The following is a 26,950-nucleotide window of genomic DNA, read 5'->3' as shown; positions in this document are numbered from 1 at the left end:
TCACATTTAACAAATACAACAATTTTCAGCTTTATAGACATGAAACCCCTCCAGTCTTTCATTCTAGTTTTAAACCAAATCAGTTCTATAGTGAACCTCAACATAGGACATGTATGGAAAATTCTTCTACTGCATTTCACCTGTGTGACGCCTCGTGGCGAGTCAAACTACCTTTGCGACTAAAGATTTTTTCACAGTTCACACATGAAAACGGCTTTTCACCAGTGTGAATCATCATGTGTTCAGTTAAACTAAGTTTTTGACAAAAACCTTTTCCACAGGTCACACATCAAAACGGCTTTTCACCAGTGTGAATCATCATGTGCTGAGTTAAATGCTGTTTTCGACTAAACTTTTTCCCCAGTTCACACATGAAAACGGCTTTTCACCAGTGTGAATCATCATGTGCTGAGTTAAAATCCGTTTTTGACCAAAACGTTTTCCACAGTTCACACATGAAAACGGCTTTTCACCAGTGTGAATCATCATGTGCCGAGTTAAATCCTGTTTTTGACTAAAACTTTTTCCACATTTCACACATGAAAACGGCTTTTCACCAGTGTGAATCATCATGTGCTGAGTTAAAATCCGTTTTCGACTAAAACATTTCCCACAGTTCACACATGAAAACGGCTTTTCACCAGTGTGAATCATCATGTGTTCAGTTAAACTAAGTTTTTGACAAAAACCTTTTCCACAGGTCACACATGAAAACGGCTTTTCACCATTGTGAATCATCATGTGCTGAGTTAAATGCTGTTTGTGACTAAAACTTTTTCCACATTTCACACATGAAAACGGCTTTTCACCAGTGTGAATCATCATGTGCCGAGTTAAAACCTGTTTGTGACTAAAACCTTTTCCACATTTCACACATGAAAACGGCTTTTCACCAGTGTGAATCATCATGTGCTGAGTTAAATGCTGTTTGTGACTAAAACTTTTTCCACAGGTCACACATGAAAACGGCTTTTCACCATTGTGAATCATCATGTGCTGAGTTAAATGCTGTTTGTGACTAAAACTTTTTCCACAGTTCACACATGAAAACGGCTTTTCACCAGTGTGAATCATCATGTGCTGAGTTATATGCTGTTTGTGACTAAAACCTTTTCCACAGGTCACACATGAAAACGGCTTTTCACCAGTGTGAATCATCATGTGCCGAGTTAAAACCTGTTTGTGACTAAAACCTTTTCCACATTTCACACATGAAAATGGCTTTTCACCAGTGTGAATAATCATGTGCTGAGTTAAATTAAGTTTTTGACTAAAACATTTTCCACAGTTCACACATGAAAAAGGCTTTTCACCAGTGTGAGTCATCATGTGCTGAGTTAAAACCTGTTTGTGACTAAAACTTTTTCCACAGGTCACACATGAAAACGGCTTTTCACCAGTGTGAATCATCATGTGCCGAGTTAATACCTGTTTTTGACAAAAACCTTTTCCACAGTTCACACATGAAAATGACTTTTCACCTGTGTGAATCATCATGTGCTGAGTTAAAGCCTGTTTTTGACAATAACCTTTTCCACAGGTCGCACATGAAAACGGCTTTTCACCAGTGTGAATCATCATGTGCTGAGTTAAACTAAGTTTTCGACTAAAACCTTTTCCACAGTTCACACATGAAAACGGCTTTTCACCAGTGTGAATCATCATGTGCCGAGTTAAATGCTGTTTGTGACTAAAACATTTTCCACAGTTCACACATGAAAACGGCTTTTCACCCGTATGAGTTCTCATGTGAGCATCAAAAGCAGATTTGAAAGCAAAACACTTTTTACAGATGTCACATGAGAAAGGTTTTCTTCTTTCCTGATTTTGGTTCTCAGCTTCAGCAGCTTCCTGGAAGATGACTTGGTTCCTGTTTGGTTCTGATTCAGTGTGGTCTGTTTGCTCATCAACAGGAACCAACATGCAGGTATCAGTCTCCTGTTTTAATCCAATCTGTTCTTCAGCCTGACTGCAGTAAACTTCTTTCTCTTCCACTTTTATCTGATGATCTTCTGGCTCTTCCTGTTCTTGTTTCACCTGCACAGGTTCTAACTCCTCCTGGTCCAGAGTGGATCTCCTCTCCAGGTTATAAATGTTACACTTCAGGGAATCTGGAGAAGAAAACAGAGAAAAAGAGTAATTGTTAACTTTACTGAAGTAAATCGTTTAAGGCAGAAATGAACAAAAAACCATTTGAAAATTCAAGAGCGTAGACAGAGATATAGATGAATCGACATATCCAGCTGACATTTGGAGAATTCTCAAATGAACGGATTTTAAACAAATACTATAAATTATATTCAAATTTCATTTTAGTCCACTTTTTTAAAAGCCCTGAGGAACTCCATCCAATCATTCGACTCATGAGCCGATGCACCGCGGTGCTTCATTTGCTCTACTGTGACATCAACTGGACAATATATGTAAAATAGGCAACGTGAAAACAACATGAAGCTTTACAATGAATAAACAAGTTTAAAATGTTTGTGATTCTGATACATAAATTCTGATTAATCTGGTTGTATGAAACAATGGCTGGATCCAAAAGAAACTAGAAACAAAAAGAAAAGAGGGTTGTGATTGGCTTGTTACTCGCTATGTCACCAGGGACAACGATTTATTACTAAAAAATAAAAACTTTAACTGTGCTCAGGTTTAGGTGAGTTCTCTGTCTTACCCGCTTCATTACTCAACACATCACTAATGAAAAGTTTGATCTTTGTTATTTGCTTGTCAAACGGGAAAAAATAAACTATAAAAGCAATTTTCAAGTTTTTTGGACATTGAACTTCTTTTATTTATGTAACTGGGTGGTATATTAGTTGAAAAATGTGTTTACATGAAGTAGCTGTAAATTCCCACCCATATTGGGCCCATGAATGCACCTTTGCCCATAGTCATTGTGCCCCTTTTCCCCATAGACTATAAATAAACGCCTCATGGACCGTTCTTGCCTATTGTTACTGAAGAGATTTAAGGCGGCCATCTTGGAGCGGTCGACCGTTCCACTCAGCTTTATGTTTAACAGACTCAATGACGTATCAGTGCATTTATCAATCATAACTCGCTAAATACTAAACAGATATTTACCAATTTTTCTGTAAACCTTATTAAAAGGTTAGCAACATTTACAAGGAAATGATTTTTAAAGTATTTTTGAATGACTGATATAAGGTTGAGCATATTTAACTATTCTTAGTGGGGAAAACAGAATAGAGTCAGAATAGAATGTGTTGATATTTCTGTATTATGATTATTTTACAAAGCACACAACCAGTCATAATTTTTAAATATGTTATTTAGTAATATCAATACATATTCATATAAATATACAAACACAAAATAATACAATCAGAGAGAAATAAAGATGCTTAAATAATTATTAATGCTGAATAATATGCATTAAACTACACATATTTATATGGACGTGCGTATATACATAATATCTATATAGGTTTTATTCATGTTTTCCAGCTGAGGAGGAGCTTAAGAGAGATTCAGCAGCTGAGATTCATCAGTGCAGTGAATCCGTCTCTCCTTAAAGACATTCCCCACTTCTTCCTCACATGGTCTTTATGAAACCTTCAAAACAAAAACAGGAGCTATTTTACTTTAGACAGAGTGAAAGAATTTCATATAAATAAGAGTCTTTGCCACCTTGTGTGGAATAATCTAAATCAAGGTTAGGGAATAATTAAAACTTAAGATTTACAAAATCTCGGTTAGCCTTCATAGCGGGGCTGAACCCCGGTATTACACTAAGCTGATAGCTAATATTAGCTGTTGTTTTGTCAGTGGACATAAATACAGTATAGTAATATTCTAATCACAAAATATAAACTGTAATATGTCCATCTTACTTGTGAAACGTTATCGTCCGAGATCTCGCGTCATTAGTCTGTCGATCTGAACACAAATATCTAGCAGTGCTGAGGCATCTTCTGCTGTTTTGGTTTAGCCAAGTAGGAGGGACGACCGCTCCAAGATGGCCACCGTATTTCCTACGCCAGAGCAGCCATGCGGGGTCTACTCATTATATTATGTCTATGCTTTTCCCCACCTTCACTTCCGGTTCACAGCATTGTCGGGCTTATTAGTGCAGATAGGCACCGGGTGTGGCAGCCAAGCTATGAGTGTTGTTGTGTGCAGTTGGATGTCTGTCGGATGAGCGCTGGCGCCGCAGGATCATCAATATATGTGCTGCTGGTAGGATAAATGGATTTTTGATGTGGCACTTATGGCTGGTTCTGTGTAACGTCAGTGTCGCTTTTTATATTGTTGCTACTAGGCCTGTCACGATAACAAATTTTGCTGAACGATTAATCGTCTCAAAAATTATTGCGATAAACGATAATATTGTTTGAAGACCATTTTACACTGATTTAATGGAAATGACGTAATAATGCATGCGATTTTCTGCCAAAGATAGATACACTTTATTTTCAAAAGAACATTTAACACTGGAACTGATGAACAAAACAAAACAACCAAAACCATAAATAACATGGATTCTCAGTCTCCATTAATAAAAAATCTACTTGAACAAAAATTAAACAACATAAAGCCAAAGTGGAAATAAATACTGCATTCAACCAAAAGAGTGCAGATTATAAAGTCTGTATATCATGTTGCCCTATAGTAATAATTAGATTTAAATAGAGAAGATGGGCACATCGACTACCCGATGCAATAGTTCACACTACACAATCCCCCCCCCCTCTCCATACGACAATTTTAGAACGTTGATCGTTCTCTAAGATTGTCGCTTGCGATTTCGTAACCGATCATCCTGTAGTGTGTGGTGTGTGCTACTAATTTGGTTTGCAGTTGTTTTAAGTCTCAGACTGCTCCTAGTGTTTGTTCTGGGTTGCTGTGCTTCATTGGGTTTTAAATTAGAATAATAAAGTCTATTTTTAATATTATAAAAGTATGTATAAATAAAATATATTTTGTATACTACTTCTGTTTCATAATTTTAAGCCAGACTTGCCTGGGTACTTTTAATAGGGAGAGCCTAGGCCACTTGATATTATTTGAAACTCCACGTCGTCTGTCACGATCCGGGTTTTCTCATGTGTTACACCTACGTATGAAACATCACCTCAATGCAGCAGTGGCTTGTTGATTGGACTTTTATATGAGGTTTAGTTTGACAGATAATAACACCTCTATTATTGTTTCATGCTGTTTGCATTGCAAGGCTTTACTAGCTTATATATGCACGTTCCAATTAGTAATTACCTGAGATCATTGGACGAAGCTGAAGTTGGTTTCCGATTCCAGCTTCTGATTCAGGAAATGGCTAAAGGGCGAGTCCACTTAATTTTTCACTACCTTCCACATCTTTAATAGAGTCTAGTTTAAAAACTACAACAGCTAGACTCTTCTGACCTGGACTGGGTTAATCTGCTCTCACAGCAGAATATTTATAACCATGTTTCTGATTTGTGAAACTTCAATAAAGGTTGATTTCACCACTTTTTAGTAAATCTCTGTTATAGTATAACTGCTCAAATTCCCAAAGTACCATAACACCTAAACTCTTGAAACCTGGACAAGATTATTTTCAACTAACAGCAGAATATTTAAAACCATCTTTGTGATTTGTGAAACTTTTATCCGATTTGTGGAACTTCAATAAAATGCCATTTTTACCCATCTTTGCATCCAGCTCATATTAAAACTGCTCTAATGCCAAAACTACAACAACTACGTATTTCAAACTTGGACTAGATTATTCTTCTCTAATAGCAGAATATTTTAATTTATGTTTGGGATTTGTGAAACTTCACTAAAGTTTAGATTACTATTTGTAAATGACTTTTCTAATATTTTGTGTCTCCTCATGTCATGTATTTGTTGACATGATAGTCGATGCTTTTATTTTGAAAGGGCTTGGAACGGTAAGGTGACTGACCCAAAACGGTAGAAGTAGCGCGGCCGTTGGGGCAGAGAAAGTTGACATGAACGAGTCGGAGTGAAGGGGAGATAGTTGGGGTGTGATTCAGGGTGACAATCGGTTGGTTGGCGCTTGGTTGATGAGGGAACAAGGTGAGTGTGTTGTCATGTATATATGTTTATTTTTCCTGCGGAACGTGTATTTCTCTATTGGGTGTGACGGTTGTGTTTTGCCACTAGATGGTGCTGATTTACTATGGTCAACCGTCAACAGTTGAAATACGTTGCATTTTATTTCGTGACAGGGATTTTGGATTTTAATGAATACATCTATTGTAAAACATAATTTTAGCATAGAAGGTAAAAGATTTATATGTTAAGGTCAGAACAACACTGTTTGAGTACTAATGTTATTTTATTTGTATATTTTGTAGCTCTTACGGTGAGTTCACAATAAAAGGCTGTTCAATAAAGGACTGTGAACCATCAGTTTAAGAGACCATCTTATTCAACCGGGACGCTACAGTAAGAGCTTGACCCAAGCTGAGAAGAGCTTCACCCCGAGCTAAGAAGAAGTTCAATCATTCTCAGCACCAAGGTCCCAGTGAAAGCCACATTAAGGTTCCAGCTTCACGGCTCCAAGTAAGGTCTTCTGGGATTTGATGGTCAACGGTATAGCCCTGTCCTCAGCATGGAAGCATCTGAAAAGGAAACAGAGTACACAGAGGACCTACCTGTCAACGAGGAAGAGGAGCCTCCATGCTCTGTTCGTCAAAAGAAGCCCACAGAAAAAATGCGAGCATATCAGGAGGAGGAGGCCCACAAAAAGGAAAAACGTCTAATCAAAGTTTATGATCAATGGAAAAGGCAAGTACGTATGTCACGAGAGCAATTAAAAGGAGACATAACAAACAGTCAAATTGCTTCACTCATGGACATCTTAGAAAAAGAAAGAGATGGCGTCATAAACTTATATACAGAAATAAGGGAAATCATTACTCCCTGTAGTGACACAAGGCGACTTATAGATGCATGCGAAGCAGTCACCAATGACATTATCAGAGTTGCATATGAAAGACTCTCAGGCATAGATAACTATGACAGTGGGAAAGTGAAGGCTCGTCTACGTGAACTTCTTAATCCAGACTATGCTCAATCCATTTACAGTTCTTCTATCACATACTTAAGTAAACGCTCAGACGCCAGTAATTCAAACTCTGCAAGGTCAGTAGTAGCTGTAAAGAGAGCAGAGGCTGCAGCTGAGTTGGCAGCCAAGGAGGCAGAGTATGAAGTGTTATTAGAAGAAGAAAAACAAAGAGAAAGGATTCAGCTTTTGGAGGAAAGACAGAGAAAGGAGCTAGAATCTCAAAAACGTGAGTTAGAGAGATTAAAAGCTGAAAAAGAGTTAAAGGCTGCTCGAGCTAGATTAATAACTTATGACCATGAGATAAAGAGTGAGAGCAGTGTTCATGTTGACAGTACCAGAGCAGCTCAGAAGGCTTCCATAGTTTCTGCTCCCATTCAAGTCCCTAATAGCAACATTGTGTCCACCTCACCTCCACAAGCAGATGTTCTTTATTTAGCCCAAGCATTACAGGACAGTGTTACTATGAACAGACTGCCAATGCCCGAGCCTTCCACTTTCACAGGTGACCCAATAGAGTTCATTGAGTGGAAAGCTTCATTTGCTGCACTCATTGATAAAAGGAACATATCACCTGCAGACAAGCTGTACTACTTAAAGAAATATGTAGGGGGTTCAGCTCGACAAACACTTGATGGCATCTTCTACAGAAATGACAGTGATGCTTACCAGGATGCATGGGAACGCCTCAACCAAAGGTATGGACATCCATTTATTGTACAAAAAGCGTACAGAGAAAGACTGGCAAAATGGCCAAAGATACAAACAAATGACTCTGCAGGATTTAGAGCATTTGCTGACTTCATTCAAACATGTCATGAAGCTATGCCACACATAGAAGGTTTAAGCATTCTCAATGATTGTGAGGAGAACCAAAAACTTGTTCAAAAATTACCTAACTGGGCAGCTGCAAGGTGGAATCGTCAGGCCACTCAGTACATGAAAGAAAATGGGAAGTTTCCAAGTTTAAGGCACTTTACTGAGTTCATGTCTTCTGAAGCTGAGATTGTGTGCAATCCCATCACGTCATTTCAGGCTCTCCACTCAACAGACGTCACCAAAACCACCAGTAAAGTTTACCAGAAAGAAAAAAGGCCCACCTCCAGTGTTCTCCATACGCAGGTGGTAACAGAAACGGAAAGCACAAAACAAAGGTCAAATATTAAACCACCATGCATGCTCTGTCAAGACAACGGACACAAGCTTCACAGTTGTCCTCAGTTCAAAGGCAAATCACTTGAGGAACGAAGAAAATACATAAAAGATAAAAGACTTTGTTACGGTTGTCTCAAACCCGGACACAGCGCAAAGGACTGTCGTTACCGACTTGCATGTGAAATGTGCAAGAAAAAACACCCTACCTGTCTGCACAATTTTAACTATGACAACAACAAATCACAGACAAACCAAATTCAAACGAATACAGAACAGGCTGCAACAACCCTGTCTCTCAATGCAGAAACCAATGAACAATGTGTAAGCACTTCTATGATTGTACCAGTATGGGTTTCTTCAGAGCAACAACCAGATGAAGAAAGGCTTGTTTATGCACTCTTGGACACCCAAAGTGATACAGTATTCATTAACCAAGAAGTATCTAACAGTCTCAAAGCTAAGTCAACCCCAATAAGATTAAGACTCACCACAATGCTTGGTAAAAATGCAGTTGTGCCAAGCGAGCGTGTCTCAGGTCTCAAAGTGAGAGGCTACAACTCCTCAGAAATAATAGAACTCCCTCCTGCTTACACTAAAGACTGTATACCAGTCAACCGCTCTCACATTCCTTCCTGTGAAACGGCAAGGCAATGGGATCATCTAAAGGTAATAGTGAATGAGATTCCACCACAGCTAGAATGTGAAGTTGGGCTTTTAATTGGCTACAACTGTTCCAAGGCATTAGCACCAAGGCAGGTCATCTTAGGAGGAGAAGGTGAACCCTATGCTGTCTGCACAGCATTGGGCTGGAGTATTGTAGGCCCCACATCATCTCACAATGACTCTTTCAGCATATCTACTGTGTGCCACAGAGTTACAGTCAAAGAACTCCCTTTAATGACTCCCACTGATGCACTCAAGATTCTCGAGTCTGACTTTAAGGATGATAGCAAGGATAACAAATCAGTGTCTCAAGATGACATTCTCTTTCTGAATACACTTAAGGAAGGAATTTATAAAAACAATGAAGGACATTATGAAATGCCACTTCCATTTAAGGAGAGACCTCTGTTACCAGACAATAAGCAAATGGCCACTGTGCGACTTCAAAGCCTCAAAAACAAACTGTCAAAAGACCAAAGGTACAAGGAGCAATATGTAAAGTTTATGGGCGAAGTCATAGAGAAGGGTGATGCAGAGGAAGTTCAAAACGAAGCAAAAGAAGGAGAAAGGTGGTATATTCCCCACCACGGAATATATCATCCCCAAAAACCAGACAAACTCAGAGTAGTCTTTGACGCCTCAGCAAAATATAAAGGTAACAGTCTCAATGATCACTTGCTGTCAGGCCCAGATTTGCTGAACAATCTAAATGGTGTTCTAATCAGATTCAGACGGCATCAAGTTGCATTATTATGTGACATTGAAAAAATGTTCCATCAATTTCATGTGTATGAAGCGGATAGAGACTATTTAAGATTTTTGTGGTGGAAAAATGGCAACCTGAATACTGAGCCTCAAGAGTTTCGAATGAAAGTCCATCTTTTCGGTGCCACATCCTCACCAGGATGTGCCAATTATGGATTAAAACATCTTGCAAAAGAAAACGAGACACAGTTTCCCCTTGCATCTCAGTTCATAATGAAGGCTTTCTATGTCGACGATGGTGTAACAAGTACTGCAAGCATCAAGGAAGCTATTCAGCTCGCCCAGGAGGCTCAAACACTTTGTGCTTCAGGTGGCCTCAGACTACACAAGTTTGTAAGTAATGACAAAACAGTGTTAGAAAGCATTCCATCATCTGAACGTGCCTCTCCACTGCAAGCATGTGACCTAGCATTTAATGACTCCAAACTTGAAAGAGCGCTAGGCATTCACTGGCACATTGACTCAGACACACTGAGGTTTCGCTTTCAATCCAATGACCAACCTGCTACAAGGCGTGGCATTCTATCTATGGTTGCATCTTTGTACGACCCATTGGGATTCATCTCCCCCTTTGTACTCACAGGCAAAAGAGTGCTTCAAGAGACATGCAAACAAGGCACAGGCTGGGATGATCCCCTTCCCAGTGAACTAAAGCCAGTATGGGATAACTGGAAAGATGACTTGAAGAACTTGGAGAAAATTACAATGTCACGCTGTTATGTTCCTAAAGACTTTGGCCAAATAGTAAAAACCGAGCTTCATCATTTTTCTGATGCAAGTTCATATGGTTATGGTCAGTGTTCGTATTTAAGATATGTAAACAAAGATGATAAGGTGTATTGTGCTTTAGTTACAGCAAAGACCAGAGTTGCTCCTATTAAGGTAACAACAATACCAAGACTTGAACTAACAGCCGCTGTTGTTTCCATTATTGTAAGCAACATGTTAAAGGATGAGCTTGGGTTGACACAGATTGATGAGTATTTCTGGACGGACTCTAAGGTAGTTTTAGGCTACATTAATAATGAAGCGCGCCGTTTTCACACATTTGTCTCCAATCGAGTTCAAAAAATAAGGCTCAACAGCACCCCTCAGCAGTGGAGATACATTTCCTCTGAGCAAAATCCAGCAGATATTGCCTCCAGAGGTTCAAGCGCAGGTGAACTCATCTCATCAGACTGGTTCAAAGGGCCACAGTTTCTGTGGGACAAAGAAATCCCTCCAGCTGCAAAGATCAACATGGACTTACCACTTGGAGATCCAGAAGTTAAAAGGGCACATGCGCTGAACACTTTCAAAACAGAGAAGAAAGGTTTGGCAGACAAGTTAACAAAGTTTTCTTCTTGGTACAAATCCACTCAAGCTGTTGCTCGACTGATTCGCTGTGCTAAGAGAGATAAAACAACAGGTCACAGCACAGCACAAGAAAGACGAAACGCTGAATGTGTTATTCTAAAAGATGTTCAAGCAAATGAATATCCAGAGGAGATAAAGATGCTTAAACATGGAAAGGCACTTCCTCACAAAAGCAAGCTGTTTCAGATGGACACTTTTCTTGATAGTGATGGACTCCTTAAGGTGGGAGGAAGGCTAAAGGATGCTTCTTTCTCTTCCTCACTGAAACATCCAGTATTAGTTCCAAAGGGTCACCATGTCACTCAGCTATTAATTGCTCATTTCCACAGTAAGGTGCAACACCAAGGGAAAGGAATGACAATCAATGAGATAAGGTCAAATGGGATTTGGATTCCTGGCATCAACAGAGCTGTAACAAAATTTATACACCAATGTGTAAAGTGTCGCAGACTCAGAAGAGGAACAGAGGAACAAAGAATGTCTGATCTACCAAAGGTGCGCTTAGAGCCATTGCCACCATTCACATTTTGTGGAATGGACTGTTTTGGTCCCTTTCTAACCAAACAAGCTCGAAAGGTGCACAAGCGTTATGGACTTCTTTTCACTTGTCTTTGTTGCAGAGCAGTGCACATAGAAATGTTAGATGATATGACTACAGACGCATTTATCAATGCGCTCCGTTGTTTTATAGCCATAAGAGGAGCAGTCAGCGAGATAAAGTGTGATCAAGGAAGCAACTTTGTCGGAGCTAAAAATGAGCTGCAGGAAGCTTTACAACAAGTGGACACTAACCGCATTATCACATTTCTGGCTGAGAAGCAGTGTGACTTCAACATGCACACGCCTCATTCAAGCCATACAGGAGGTGTGTGGGAAAGGCAAATCAGGACGGTTCGAAACATCCTGCGCTCGACGGCTTCACTTTCGTCAGGCAGGATGGATGACTCATCTTTAAGGACATTCTTTTATGAGGCAATGTCGATCGTGAACAGCAGACCTCTTACAGTGGATAACCTCAGTGATCCAAACAGCCCAGAGCCATTGACCCCAAATCATCTGCTCACCATGAAATCAAAGGCAGCCCTGCCCCCTCCAGGTAACTTCATCAAGGAAGACATTTATGCACGGAAAAGATGGCGGCAAGTGCAGTACCTATCAGAGCAGTTTTGGTCACGTTGGAAAAGGGAGTATCTATCTAACATCGCAACAAGGCAGAAATGGCATACTCCGAAGAGAAATCTGAAGGTTGGAGATGTTGTCATGGAGAAGATGGATGATTTACCTCGCAATGAATGGAGATTAGCGCGCGTAATGGACGTAGTAACAGATAAAGATGGACTTGTAAGAAAAGTAAAGATTCGTTTTGGAGAACGGAAGATGGAGAATGGACAGAGTTCCCGTAAACTTTCTATAGTGGAACGCCCAGTGCAGAAACTGATTCTATTATTAGAAACTGTTTAACTATAGTCTTAAGTTTAAGTTGCATTCTTTCTTATGTCTCGTGTTTTCATAGAGGTTAAAGGTTACAGATCATTTTTTCTGAAGGAAATCATTATCGCTCTATTTGTTTAGTTAAGCTCTAATGATTTGGTGGGAGTGTAAATGACTTTTCTAATATTTTGTGTCTCCTCATGTCATGTATTTGTTGACATGATAGTCGATGCTTTTATTTTGAAAGGGCTTGGAACGGTAAGGTGACTGACGCAAAACGGTAGAAGCAGCGCGGCCGTTGGGGCAGAGAAAGTTGACATGAACGAGTCGGAGTGAAGGGGAGATAGTTGGGGTGTGATTCAGGGTGACAATCGGTTGGTTGGCGCTTGGTTGATGAGGGAACAAGGTGAGTGTGTTGTCATGTATATATGTTTATTTTTCCTGCGGAACGTGTATTTCTCTATTGGGTGTGACGGTTGTGTTTTGCCACTAGATGGTGCTGATTTACTATGGTCAACTGTCAACAGTTGAAATACGTTGCATTTTATTTCGTGACAGGGATTTTGGATTTTAATGAATACATCTATTGTAAAACATAATTTTAGCATAGAAGGTAAAAGATTTATATGTTAAGGTCAGAACAACACTGTTTGAGTACTAATGTTATTTTATTTGTATATTTTGTAGCTCTTACGGTGAGTTCACAATAAAAGGCTGTTCAATAAAGGACTGTGAACCATCAGTTTAAGAGACCATCTTATTCAACCGGGACGCTACACTATTCACACTTGTTCCATGCAGTTTTTTAAAATTCCAATTCAATTCTAATTCAAAACCACTTAATTAATCCTAATGGGAAATTAAATGTTGGTGTTACTCATGAATTCTTCCAAGAGTTATTGTAGATGGAGATGGTTGTTGGAAGGAAAGATCTTCTGCAGCCGTCTGTTACATAAAGTTTCACAAATCAGAAAAAAGTTTCACAAATCAGAAAAAAGTTTCACAAATCCCAAACCAACTTCAGCTTCGTGTAGTTAAAGGAGGAAAAGCCATAAAAAAGGTTTTTGGCTCCATTTTCTCTCTACATCAATAAGCCATTTTCACAGCGTAATTGTGATTCCTGCGTTCATTTACCGGTTAACAAAACATTTATACGGGAAAAGAACATTTACTAAAATGATCCTCATACAGAAAGGTGCAGACATTTAGACCTTAACCTGCATCCAAACGCTGCTGGTTCCTACCTATTCGGTGTAAGATTATCTGGGGCCTCCGGGAGAAATCCAGCAGTCTGCGATGATCATCCATCTCTTCCTCCGACTTGACGATGATTTCTTTAAACTCTGTGAATGTTTCTTCAGCAGCAGTTAACGGCTCGTTGATAAACTCGTTTAGAGAAACAGTCGAACATTCAACCAAACAGACCATACACCATTTTCTTTGTCTTCTTCTTCTTCTTCTTTGGGATTTTATGACTGTCGTTCATTCATGTCATTGCATTACCGCCACCTTGTGGATCTTACGATCATCACATCTAAAGATTTCTCATACAGTGCCAGTTCTCTTTGAAAGACGTAAAATCTTTTCTTCCACTTTATCTAAATAAAACAAATACAATATTAGTATTCCAGTTTTCCACAAATCCAAAGTTAATATTGTCTTCTGATTCGTATCTCCTACATCCCGCAACATGTTTCACAGTTTCTTCACTCCACCAGATCAGAACCTTTCCTATAGTTTCCGTATATCCACAATGATCGCTGCTGCTTTGTTCGGAGTTACCGCTGGTTCCGCCCATCCTGTGGCTTATTGAGAGCCGATCAGCACCGGCTTGTTCACTGAATTGTGCGGTGCTGGTGGTCGAGTGTAAAAGACTTTTAACGGTTTTATCTATTTGATTTTTCTACCGGTATTTTAATAATAGTTTGTATTTTTTTCTTTTTTAGCTCTGAGGATTGAAGGTGGTGCGTTTGGCCCAGATGGTGGCGCCCCCTGTTGCTGTGGCTGTCCCGTGATCAACATAAATCGATTGAGGGAAATCCAACGAGTGTTTGTGACGTCACGGTGTTTGGTGATTCTTTGCTCGGGAGCCTCCGATCCAGAACCTGTCAGCACCTACCGCCAAGCCTCGGCAACTCAGCTTAGTTTTTCCTAACTTCTTCTCATTTACATAGAGGTATTATTTAATTTTACTGTTTTTATTTTAATAAATTATTATAACTTTGAAACAGTGTCTATTGCAATTCACTCTAAATTTCCCCTCTCGCTGCTCCTCTTTTTATTCAGACTTGGGAAACCCTAGTTACAGAAGTTAACAGCTGCTAGAAAAAGCAAATTAAAGTAAGATAAATGAGTACATATGAAAATAAGATATTTAAAATCTAACAAATAGCTAAAAATGCAATTTATACCAGGTGAGTCTTTCTCCCCTACAATGTGGACCGGTACCAGTACTGGACTGATTCTGAGCCTTCAAATGATTTTAACATAACTTAGAAGTTGATGTAAAAATAATGTTTGTTTTAGCCACAAAATGATTATGCTCAGCAGCAAACAACAAATCACCAACTACAGCATAGAGCAGCTCATCCATGTAGCAGCTATGTAGCCTGACGTAAAAACATTTTGCTAGACAATGTCAAACATTGAGAAGTTTAAGTTATTGTTATCAAACCTTATCAAACACGGAGTTTTGAAGCCAAAAATACCTGAGAAATATACAGAGCCAACCATGAGAATCAACTCGTTTAAAGTTTAAACTCAGGTTCACGCAAACACAAAACCCTATAAATGTTGGGCTGTTGAACTGGACCATTCAAGCTAATTTTCTATTAGCAGCTTTACAAATCTTTTACATGACATTACCAAGACACATTAAAACAAACCTTTATCTTGGCTTTTTTCAATTCTTCCTTTCTTTTCTCCCTTCCTGAAGGATAAGTCCTTTTTGGAGACATTGTTTTGCTGACTTGTCTTCTGACCGGAGCTTTTCACGTTTGGATGAGGCTCATGTTACCAGCGAAGCGTGCGGTACCTGCCGCGGCCACCAGGGGCCGCCAAGAGCATATTGTTTCTTTCTATCAATAAAGAAATAATTTCTACATACATTATCAAATATATATTATTGTAAAAACAAACCACTTAATAGTGACATTGTGTGGTTTTGATATTATGACAGAAATTATTACAAAGAAAAATAAATAAAATCAGCTCCACTGAGGGGGCCCCCTAGTGGCCCTGGGGCCCTTAGTGGCTGCTTAGTTTGCTATGCCTTGTGCCGGCTCTGGCAATGAAAGCAGGAAAATTAATTTGTGGTGAATCTTGCATTTTCCTTCAAGTACAAATCCATTTTATTTCATTTGAAAAGATTTTGATCAGAGTAAAACTGGTTAATATAATTTGAAAGAAAACTCAATCTCATTTTACTTTAAAGACAAAAATATCGCAAATATTTTTTTCCAGATTTAAAAAAAAAACCCCACTCAATTCTGTACATTCTAGTTTTGATTTTAAAAACTTTTAAAATAAACCCCACTAACTCTCTCTATTGTACAGAATAATACAAATCAATCCCTCAAGTCCAATCATGTGAGAATGTTCTGGAAGGGAGTCCATGTCCGGTCAAACTCTGTTAATGAATGAAATAGTCAGTGGGCCCCCAAGCCTCTTCATCTATCAGCATCAGTACTGGCACTCCTCAGGGCTGTGTGCTGAGCCCTCTGCTCTTCACGTTGTACACACACAACATACAGATTGACATAAACTGTATGTTAATAGAATAACATACAGTTTATCATTGTTTTTTGATACAGAATATGCAAAAAAAAAAACAAGAAAGCATCTCTGATGGAAAATGTGTCATGGTTGCACATCTCCAAGTATCCAAATGATCACATTTAACAAATACAACAATTTTCAGCTTTATAGACATGAAACCTGTCAGGTCTAAATACCTATTAAACAAAACACAGGAAAGACAAGAGAGTTAGATTCTTTGTTTCTCGCGAGGAGAGCAGACAGAGATGTGCTTTCAGTTACAAATCTCCAACCGCTCTGAAACACATCTGTCTGTTCCTCTCTTTTTATTGCTCTTCAGGAACCCTGCCACACGGGGCGCTGCAACTCTAAAAGGATGGAGGGGCACATCGTTGCAGCGCTAATGACATTCACTAGTCTAGACACATGTTATCTATACTCTAGATCCCTTTTGCTCCAAGCACGGCGTTGAATCGGACACATTGTATAGCCTCAAAGCAACGGCTTTGTATCACAAAGAAACACAGAGCAGAGTTTATTGTCAGGCTTGTAAAACTCTGCTGGGAGCATTTAACACCTCCATTTCCCAGGGAGTCCTGCTGAGAGTATCTATCACCTCTCTCTCTCAAGGAAGCCTTAGGAAAGAATCAGAATTATTTAACACACAGAAGTATTACTTATACTAAGAATAAAGAGTAAAAGCATATATGGCAAACAATGTCTAAATGTAACTACAAGACTACATAATACAACGAATATTTGATAATACTAGTAACACAATTTACCCAACAAAACCCCTCCAGTCTTTCATTCTAGTTTTAAACCAAATCAGTTCTATAGTGAACCTCAACATAGAACATGTATGGAAAATACTTCTACTGCTTTTCACCTGTGTGACGCCTCAAGTGGTGAATTAAACTCACCTTGTGACGAAAACTTTCTCCACAGGTCACACATGAAAACGGCTTTTCATCAGTGTGAATCATCATGTGCTGAGTTAAAACCTGTTTTTGACTAAAACTTTTTCCACAATTCACACATGAAAACGGCTTTTCACCTGTGTGAATCATCATGTGCAGAGTTAAATGCTGTTTTTGACTAAAACTTTTTCCACAATTCACACATGAAAACGGCTTTTCACCTGTGTGAATCATCATGTGCAGAGTTAAATGCTGTTTTCGACTAAAACCTTTTCCACAATTCACACATGAAAATGGCTTTTCACCAGTGTGAATCATCATGTGCCGAGTTAAATCCTGTTTTTGACTAAAACTTTTTCCACATGTCACACATGAAAACGGCTTTTCACCAGTGTGAATCATCATGTGCAGAGTTAAATGCTGTTTTCGACTAAAACCTTTTCCACAATTCACACATGAAAATGGCTTTTCACCAGTGTGAGTCATCATGTGCCGAGTTAAATGATGTTTGTGACTAAAACCTTTTCCACAATTCACACATGAAAATGGCTTTTCACCTGTGTGAGTCATCATGTGCTGAGTTAAATGCTGTTTTTGACTAAAACTTTTTCCACAATTCACACATGAAAACGGCTTTTCACCAGTGTGAGTCATAATGTGCTGAGTTAAAACCTGTTTTTGACAAAAACTTTTTCCACAGGTCACACATGAAAACGGCTTTTCACCTGTGTGAATCATCATGTGCTCAGTTAAACTAAGTTTTCGACTAAAACTTTTTCCACAGTTCACACATGAAAACGGCTTTTCACCTGTGTGAATCATCATGTGCTGAGTTAAACTAAGTTTTTGACAAAAACTTTTTCCACATTTCACACATGAAAACGGCTTTTCACCAGTGTGAGTCATCATGTGCTGAGTTAAAACCTGTTTTTGACAAAAACGTTTTCCACATGTCACACATGAAAACGGCTTTTCACCAGTGTGAATCATCATGTGCTCAGTTAAACTAAGTTTTCGACTAAAACTTTTTCCACAGTTCACACATGAAAACGGCTTTTCACCTGTGTGAATCATCATGTGCTGAGTTAAACTAAGTTTTTGACAAAAACTTTTTCCACATTTCACACATGAAAACGGCTTTTCACCAGTGTGAATCATCATGTGCAGAGTTAAATGCTGTTTTCGACTAAAACCTTTTCCACAATTCACACATGAAAATGGCTTTTCACCAGTATGAATCATCATGTGCCGAGTTAAATCCTGTTTTTGACTAAAACTTTTTCCACATGTCACACATGAAAACGGCTTTTCACCAGTGTGAATCATCATGTGCAGAGTTAAATGCTGTTTTCGACTAAAACCTTTTCCACAATTCACACATGAAAATGGCTTTTCACCAGTGTGAGTCATCATGTGCCGAGTTAAATGATGTTTGTGACTAAAACCTTTTCCACAATTCACACATGAAAATGGCTTTTCACCTGTGTGAGTCATCATGTGCTGAGTTAAATGCTGTTTTTGACTAAAACTTTTTCCACAATTCACACATGAAAACGGCTTTTCACCAGTGTGAATCATCATGTGCTGAGTTAAAACCTGTTTTTGACAAAAACTTTTTCCACAGGTCACACATGAAAACGGCTTTTCACCAGTGTGAATCATCATGTGAGCATCAAAATCAGATTTGAAAGTCAAACGCTTTTTACAGATGACACATGAGAAAGGTTTTCTTCTTTCCTGATTTTGGTTCTTAGCTTCCTGGAAGATGACTTGGTTCCTGTTTGGTTCTGATTCAATTTGGTCTGTTTGCTCATCAACAGGAACCAACATGCAGGTATCAGTCTCCTGTTTTAATTCAATCTGTTCTTCAGCCTGACTGCAGTAAACTTCTTTCTCTTCCACTTTTATCTGATGATCTTCAGGCTCTTCCTGTTCTTGTTTCACCTGCACAGGTTCTAACTCCTCCTGGTCCAGAGTGGATCTCCTCTCCTGGTTATAAACGTTACACTTCAGGGAATCTGGAGAAGAAAACAGAGAAAAAGAGTAATTGTTAACTTTACTGAAGTAAATAGTTTAAGGCAGAAATGAACAAAAATCCATTTGAAAATTCAAGAGCGTAGACAGAGATATAGATGAATCGACATATCCAGCTGACATTTGGAGAATTCTCAAATGAACGGATTTTAAACAAATACTATAAATTATATTCAAATTTCATTTTAGTCCACATTTTTAAAAGCCCTGAGGAACTCCATCCAATCATTCGACTCATGAGCCGATGCACCGCGGTGCTTCATTTGCTCTACTGCGACATCAACTGGACAATATATGTAAAATAGGCAACGTGAAAACAACATGAAGCTTTACAATGAATAAACAAGTTTAAAATGTTTGTGATTCTGATACATAAATTCTGATTAATCTGGTTGTATGAAACAATGGCTGGATCCAAAAGAAAACTAGAAACAAATAGAAAAGAGGGTTGTGATTGGCTTGTTACTCGCTATGTCACCAGGGACAACGATTTATTACTAAAAAATAAAAACTTTAACTGCTCAGGTTTAGGTGAGTTCTCTGTCTTACCCGCTTCATTACTCAACACATCACTAATGTAAAGTTTGATCTTTGTTATTTGCTTGTCAAACTGGAAAAAATAAACTATAAAAGCAATTTTCAAGTTTTTTGGACATTGAACTTCTTTTATTAATGTAACTGTTTGGTGTATTAGTTGAAAAATGTGTTTACATGAAGTAGCTGTAAATTCCCACCCATATTGGGCCCATGAATGCACCTTTACCCATAGTCATTGTGCCCCTTTTCCCCATAGACTATAAATAAACGCCTCATGGACCGCTCTTGCCTATTGTTACTGAAGAGATTTAAGGCGGCCATCTTGGAGCGGTCGACCGTTCCACTCAGCTTTATGTTTAACAGACTCAATGACGTATCAGCGCATTTATCAATCATAACTCGCTAAATACTAAACAGATATTCACAATTTTTCTGTAAACCTTATTAAAAGGTTAGCAACATTTACAAGGAAATGATTTTTAAAGTATTTTTGAATGACTGATATAAGGTTGAGCATATTTAACTATTCTTAGTGGGGAAAACAGAATAGAGTCAGAATAGAATGTGTTGATATTTCTGTATTATGATTATTTTACAAAGCACACAACCAGTCATAATTTTTGTAATATGTTATTTAGTAATATCAATACATATTTATATAAATATACAAACACAAAATAATACAATCAGAGAGAAATAAAGATGCTTAAATAATTATTAATGCTGAATAATATGCACTAAACTACACATATTTATATGGACATGCGTATATACATAATATCTATATAGGTTTTATTCATGTTTTCCAGCTGAGGAGGAGCTTAAGAGAGATTCAGCAGCTGAGATTCATCAGTGCAGTGAATCCGTCTCTCCTTAAAGACATTCCCCACTTCTTCCTCACATGGTCTTTATGAAACCTTCAAAACAAAAACAGGAGCTATTTTACTTTAGACAGAGTGAAAGAATTTCATATAAATAAGAGTCTTTGCCACCTTGTGTGGAATAATCTAAATCAATGTTAGGGAATATTTAAAACTTTTTAAGATTTACAAAATCTCGGTTAGCCTTCATAGCGGGGCTGAACCCCGGTATTACACTAAGCTGATAGCTAATATTAGCTGTTGTTTTGTCAGTGGACATAAATACAGTATAGTAATATTCTAATCACAAAATATAAACTGTAATATGTCCATCTTACTTGTGAAACGTTATCGTACGAGATCTCGCGTCTTTAGTCTGTCGATCTGAACACAAATATCTGGCAGTGCTGAGGCATCTTCTGCTGTTTTGGTTTAGCCAAGTAGGAGGGACGACCGTTCCAAGATGGCCGCCGTATTTCCTACGCCAGAGCAGCCATGCGGGGTCTACTCATCATATTATGTCTATGCTTTTCCCCACCTTCACTTCCGGTTCACAGCATTGTCGGGCTTATTAGTGCAGATAGGCACCGGGTGTGGCAGCCAAGCTATGAGTGTTGTTGTGTGCAGTTGGATGTCTGTCGGATGAGCGCTGGCGCCGCAGGATCATCAATATATGTGCTGCTGGTAGGATAAATGGATTTTTGATGTGGCACTTATGGCTGGTTCTGTGTAACGTCAGTGTCGCTTTTTATATTGTTGCTACTAGGCCTGTCACGATAACAAATTTTGCTGAACGATTAATCGTCTCAAAAATTATTGCGATAAACGATAATATTGTTTGAAGACCATTTTACACTGATTTAATGGAAATGACGTAATAATGCATGCGATTTCCTGCCAAAGATAGATACACTTTATTTTCAAAAGAACATTTAACACTGGAGCTGATGAACAAAACAAAACAACCAAAACCATAAATAACATGGATTCTCAGTCTCCATTAATAAAAAATCTACTTGAACAAAAATTAAACAACATAAAGCCAAAGTGGAAATAAATACTGCATTCAACCAAAAGAGTGCAGATTATAAAGTCTGTATATCATGTTGCCCTATAGTAATAATTAGATTTAAATAGAGAAGATGGGCACATCGACTACCCGATGCAATAGTTCACACTACACAATCCCCCCCCTCTCCATACGACAATTTTAGAACGTTGATCGTTCTCTAAGATTGTCGCTTGCGATTTCGTAACCGATCATCCTGTAGTGTGTGGTGTGTGCTACTGATTTGGTTTGCAGTTGTTTTAAGTCTCAGACTGCTCCTAGTGTTTGTTCTGGGTTGCTGTGCTTCATTGGGTTTTAAATTAGAATAATAAAGTCTATTTTTAATATTATAAAAGTATGTATAAATAAAATATATTTTGTATACTACTTCTGTTTCATAATTTTAAGCCAGACTTGCCTGGGTACTTTTAATAGGGAGAGCCTAGGCCACTTGATATTATTTGAAACTCCACGTCGTCTGTCACGATCCGGGTTTTCTCATGTGTTACACCTACGTATGAAACATCACCTCAATGCAGCAGTGGCTTGTTGATTGGACTTTTATATGAGGTTTAGTTTGACAGATAATAACACCTCTATTATTGTTTCATGCTGTTTGCTTTGCAAGGCTTTACTAGCTTATATATGCACGTTCCAATTAGTAATTACCTGAGATCATTGGATGAAGCTGAAGTTGGTTTCCGATTCCAGCTTCTGATTCAGGAAATGGCTAAAGGGCGAGTCCACTTAATTTTTCACTACCTTCCACATCTTTAATAGAGTCTAGTTTAAAAACTACAACAGCTAGACTCTTCTGACCTGGACTGGGTTAATCTGCTCTCACAGCAGAATATTTATAACCATGTTTCTGATTTGTGAAACTTCAATAAAGGTTGATTTCACCACTTTTTTTAAAATCTCTGTTATAGTATAACTGCTCAAATTCCCAAACTACCATAACACCTAAACTCTTGAAACCTGGACAAGATTATTTTCAACTAACAGCAGAATATTTAAAACCATCTTTGTGATTTGTGAAACTTTTATCCGATTTGTGGAACTTCAATAAAATGCCATTTTTACCCATCTTTGCATCCAGCTCATATTAAAACTGCTCTAATGCCAAAACTACAACAACTACGTATTTCAAACTTGGACTAGATTATTCTTCTCTAATAGCAGAATATTTTAATTCATGTTTGGGATTTGTGAAACTTCACTAAAGTTTAGATTACTATTCACACTTGTTCCATGCAGTTTTTTAAAATTCCAATTCAATTCTAATTCAAAACCACTTAATTAATCCTAATGGGAAATTAAATGTTGGTGTTACTCATGAATTCTTCCAAGAGTTATTGTAGATGGAGATGGTTGTTGGAAGGAAAGATCTTCTGCAGCCGTCTGTTACATAAAGTTTCACAAATCAGAAAAAAGTTTCACAAATCCCAAACCAACTTCAGCTTCGTGTAGTTAAAGGAGGAAAAGCCATAAAAGGTCATTTTATTTCTACATCAATAAGCCATTTTTACAGCGTAATTGTGATTCCTGCGTTCATTTACCGGTTAACAAAACATTTATACGGGAAAAGAACATTTACTAAAATGATCCTCATACAGAAAGGTGCAGACATTTAGACCTTAACCTGCATCCAAACGCTGGTGGTTCCTACCTATTCGGTGTAAGATTATCTGGGGCCTCCGGGAGAAATCCAGCAGTCTGCGATGATCATCCATCTCTTCCTCCGACTTGACGATGATTTCTTTAAACTCTGTGAATGTTTCTTCAGCAGCAGTTAACGGCTCGTTGATAAACTCGTTTAGAGAAACAGTCGAACATTCAACCAAACAGACCATGCGCCATTTTCTTTGTCTTCTTCTTCTTCTTTGGGATTTTATGACTGTCGTTCATTCATGTCATTGCATTACCGCCACCTTGTGGATCTTACGATCATCACATCTAAAGATTTCTCATACAGTGCCAGTTCTCTTTGAAAGACGTAAAATCTTTTCTTCCACTTTATCTAAATAAAACAAATACAATATTAGTATTCCAGTTTTCCACAAATCCAAAGTTAATATTGTCTTCTGATTCGTATCTCCTACATCCCGCAACATGTTTCACAGTTTCTTCACTCCACCAGATCAGAACCTTTCCTATAGTTTCCGTATATCCACAATGATCGCTGCTGCTTTGTTCGGAGTTACCGCTGGTTCCGCCCATCCTGTGGCTTATTGAGAGCCGATCAGCACCGGCTTGTTCACTGAATTGTGCGGTGCTGGTGGTCGAGTGTAAAAGACTTTTACCGGTTTTATCTATTTGATTTTTCTACCGGTATTTTAATAATAGTTTGTATTTATTTATTTTTTAGCCCTCAGGATTGAAGGTGGTGCGTTTGGCCCAGATGGTGGCGCCCCCTGTTGCTGTGGCTGTCCCGTGATCAACATAAATCGATTGAGGGAAATCCAACGAGTGTGTGACGTCACGGTGTTTGGTGATTCTTTGCTCGGGAGCCTCCGATCCAGAACCTGTCAGCACCTACCGCCAAGCCTCGGCAACTCAGCTTAGTTTTTCCTAACTTCTTCTCATCTACATAGAAGTATTATTTAATTTTACTGTTTTTATTTTAATAAATTATTATAACTTTGAAACAGTGTCTATTGCAATTCACTCTAAATTTCCCCTCTCGCTGCTCCTCTTTTTATTCAGACTTGGGAAACCCTAGTTACAGAAGTTAACAGCTGCTAGAAAAAGCAAATTAAAGTAAGATAAATGAGTACATATGAAAATAAGAAATTTAAAATCTAACAAATAGTTAAAAATTGTAATTTATACCAGGTGAGTCTTTCTCCCCTACAATGTGGACCGGTACCAGTACTGGACTGATTCTGATCCTTCAAATGATTTTAACATAACTTAGAAGTTGATGTAAAAATAATGTTTGTTTTAGCCACAAAATGATTATGCTCAGCAGCAAACAACAAATCACCAACTACAGCATAGAGCAGCTCATCCATGTAGCAGCTATGTAGCCTGACGTAAAAACATTTTGCTAGACAATGTCAAACATTGAGAAGTTTAAGTTATTGTTATCAAACCTTATCAAACACGGAGTTTTGAAGCCAAAAGTACCTCAGAAATATACAGAGCCAACCATGAGAATCAACTCATTTAAAGTTTAAACTCAGTTTCACACAAACACAAAGACCCTATAAATGTTGGGCTGTTGAACTGGACCATTCAAGCTAATTTTCTGTTAGCAGCTTTACAAATCTTTTACATGACATTACCAAGACACATTAAAACAAACCTTTATCTTGGCTTTTTTCTATTCTTCCTCTTTTCTCCCTCCCTGAAGGATAAGTCCTTTTTGGAGACATTGTTTTGCTGACTTGTCTTCTGACCGGAGCTTTTCACGTTTGGATGAGGCTCATGTTACCAGCGAAGCGTGCGGTACCTACCGCGGCCACCAGGGGCCGCCAAGAGCATATTGTTTCTTTGTATCAATAAAGAAATAATTTCTACATACATTATCAAATATATATTATTGTAAAAACAAACCACTTAATAGTGACATTGTGTGGTTTTGATATTATGACAGAAATTATTACTAAGAAAAATAAATAAAATCAGCTCCACTGAGGGGGCCCCTAGTGGCCCTGGGGCCCTTAGTGGCTGCTTAGTTTGCTATGCCTTGTGCCGGCTCTGGCAATCAAAGCAGGAAAATGAATTTGTGGTGAATCTTGCATTTTCCTTCAAGTACAAATCCATTTTATTTCATTTGAAAAGATTTTAATCAGAGTAAAACTGGTTAATATAATTTGAAAGAAAACTCAATCTCATTTTACTTTAAAGACAAAAATATCACAAATATTTTTTTCCAGATTTAAAGAAAAAACCACTCAATTCTGTACATTCTAGTTTTGATTTTAAAAACTTTTAAAATAAACCCCACTAACTCTCTCTATTGTAAAGAATAATACAAATCAATCCCTCAAGTCCAATCATGTGAGAATGTTCTGGAAGGGAGTCCATGTCCGGTCAAACTCTGTTAATGAATGAAATAGTCAGTGGGCCCCCAAGCCTCTTCATCTATCAGCATCAGTACTGGCACTCCTCAGGGCTGTGTGCTGAGCCCTCTGCTCTTCACGTTGTACACACACAACATACAGTTTGACATAAACAGTAAGTTAATACAATAACATACAGTTTATCATTATTGTTTTTTGATACAGAATATACCAAAAAAAACAAGAAAGCATCTCTGAAGGAAAATGTGTCATGGTTGCACATCTCCAAGTATCCAAATGATCACATTTAACAAATACAACAATTTTCAGCTTTATAGACATGAAACCCCTCCAGTCTTTCATTCTAGTTTTAAACCAAATCAGTTCTATAGTGAACCTCAACATAGGACATGTATGGAAAATACTTCTACTGCTTTTCACCTGTGTGACGCCTCAAGTGGTGAATTAAACTCACCTTGTGACGAAAACTTTCTCCACAGGTCACACATGAAAATGGTTTTTCACCAGTGTGAATCGTCATGTGCCGAGTTAAATACTGTTCTTGACTAAAACTTTTTCCACATTTCACACATGAAAACGGCTTTTCACCAGTGTGAATCATCATGTGCTGAGTTAAAATCCATTTGTGACTAAAACTTTTTCCACATTCCACACATGAAAACGGCTTTTCACCAGTGTGAATCATCATGTGCTGAGTTAAACTAAGTTTTCGACTAAAACCTTTTCCACAGGTCACACATGAAAACGGCTTTTCACCAGTGTGAATCATCATGTGCCGAGTTAAAACCTGTTTGTGACTAAAACCTTTTCCACAGTTCACACATGAAAACGGCTTTTCACCAGTGTGAATCATCATGTGCTGAGTTAAACTAAGTTTTCGACTAAAACCTTTTCCACATTTCACACATGAAAATGGCTTTTCACCAGTGTGAGTCATCATGTGCTGAGTTAAAACCTGTTTTTGACTAAAACTTTTTCCACATTTCACACATGAAAACGGCTTTTCACCAGTGTGAATCATCATGTGCTGAGTTAAAACCTGTTTTTGACTCAAACTTTTTCCACATTTCACACATGAAAACGGCTTTTCACCAGTGTGAATCATCATGTGCCGAGTTAAAACCTGTTTTCGACTAAAACCTTTTCCACAGGTCACACATGAAAACGGCTTTTCACCAGTGTGAATCATCATGTGCCGAGTTAAAACCTGTTTGTGACTAAAACCTTTTCCACAGGTCACACATGAAAACGGCTTTTCACCAGAGTGAATCATCATGTGCCGAGTTAAAACCTGTTTGTGACTAAAAGCTTTTCCACAGTTCACACATGAAAACGGCTTTTCACCCGTATGAGTT

General features: G+C 38.2%; 2 protein-coding genes across 2 annotated transcripts; both read right to left on the bottom strand.

Annotated features, from left to right (window-relative positions):
• Window positions 1–5: 5 nt before the first annotated feature.
• On the bottom strand, window positions 6–18,414 carry LOC111610435 (gastrula zinc finger protein XlCGF57.1-like). Its single transcript, XM_023344656.1, has 2 exons — window positions 17,029–18,414; window positions 6–111 (listed from the first exon to the last, which is right to left on the bottom strand). Exon 1 carries the CDS (start codon window positions 18,412–18,414, stop codon window positions 17,044–17,046), a length of 1,371 nt encoding a protein of 456 aa, XP_023200424.1. The 3' UTR covers window positions 6–111; window positions 17,029–17,043.
• On the bottom strand, window positions 119–1,761 carry LOC111610463 (gastrula zinc finger protein XlCGF57.1-like; the record flags this gene model as incomplete). Its single annotated transcript, XM_023344691.1, has 3 exons — window positions 119–238; window positions 574–1,445; window positions 1,530–1,761. Coding segments are annotated over 3 exons (1,206 nt in total), but the record flags the coding sequence as incomplete, so codon positions are not given.
• Window positions 18,415–26,950: the final 8,536 nt, after the last annotated feature.

Source organism: Xiphophorus maculatus, chromosome 13 (assembly GCF_002775205.1).
Source record: "Xiphophorus maculatus strain JP 163 A chromosome 13, X_maculatus-5.0-male, whole genome shotgun sequence".
Taxonomy (NCBI): domain Eukaryota; kingdom Metazoa; phylum Chordata; class Actinopteri; order Cyprinodontiformes; family Poeciliidae; genus Xiphophorus; species Xiphophorus maculatus.
Note: the sequence above shows the minus strand (reverse complement) of the source record. Positions and strands in the feature narration are given on the sequence as shown.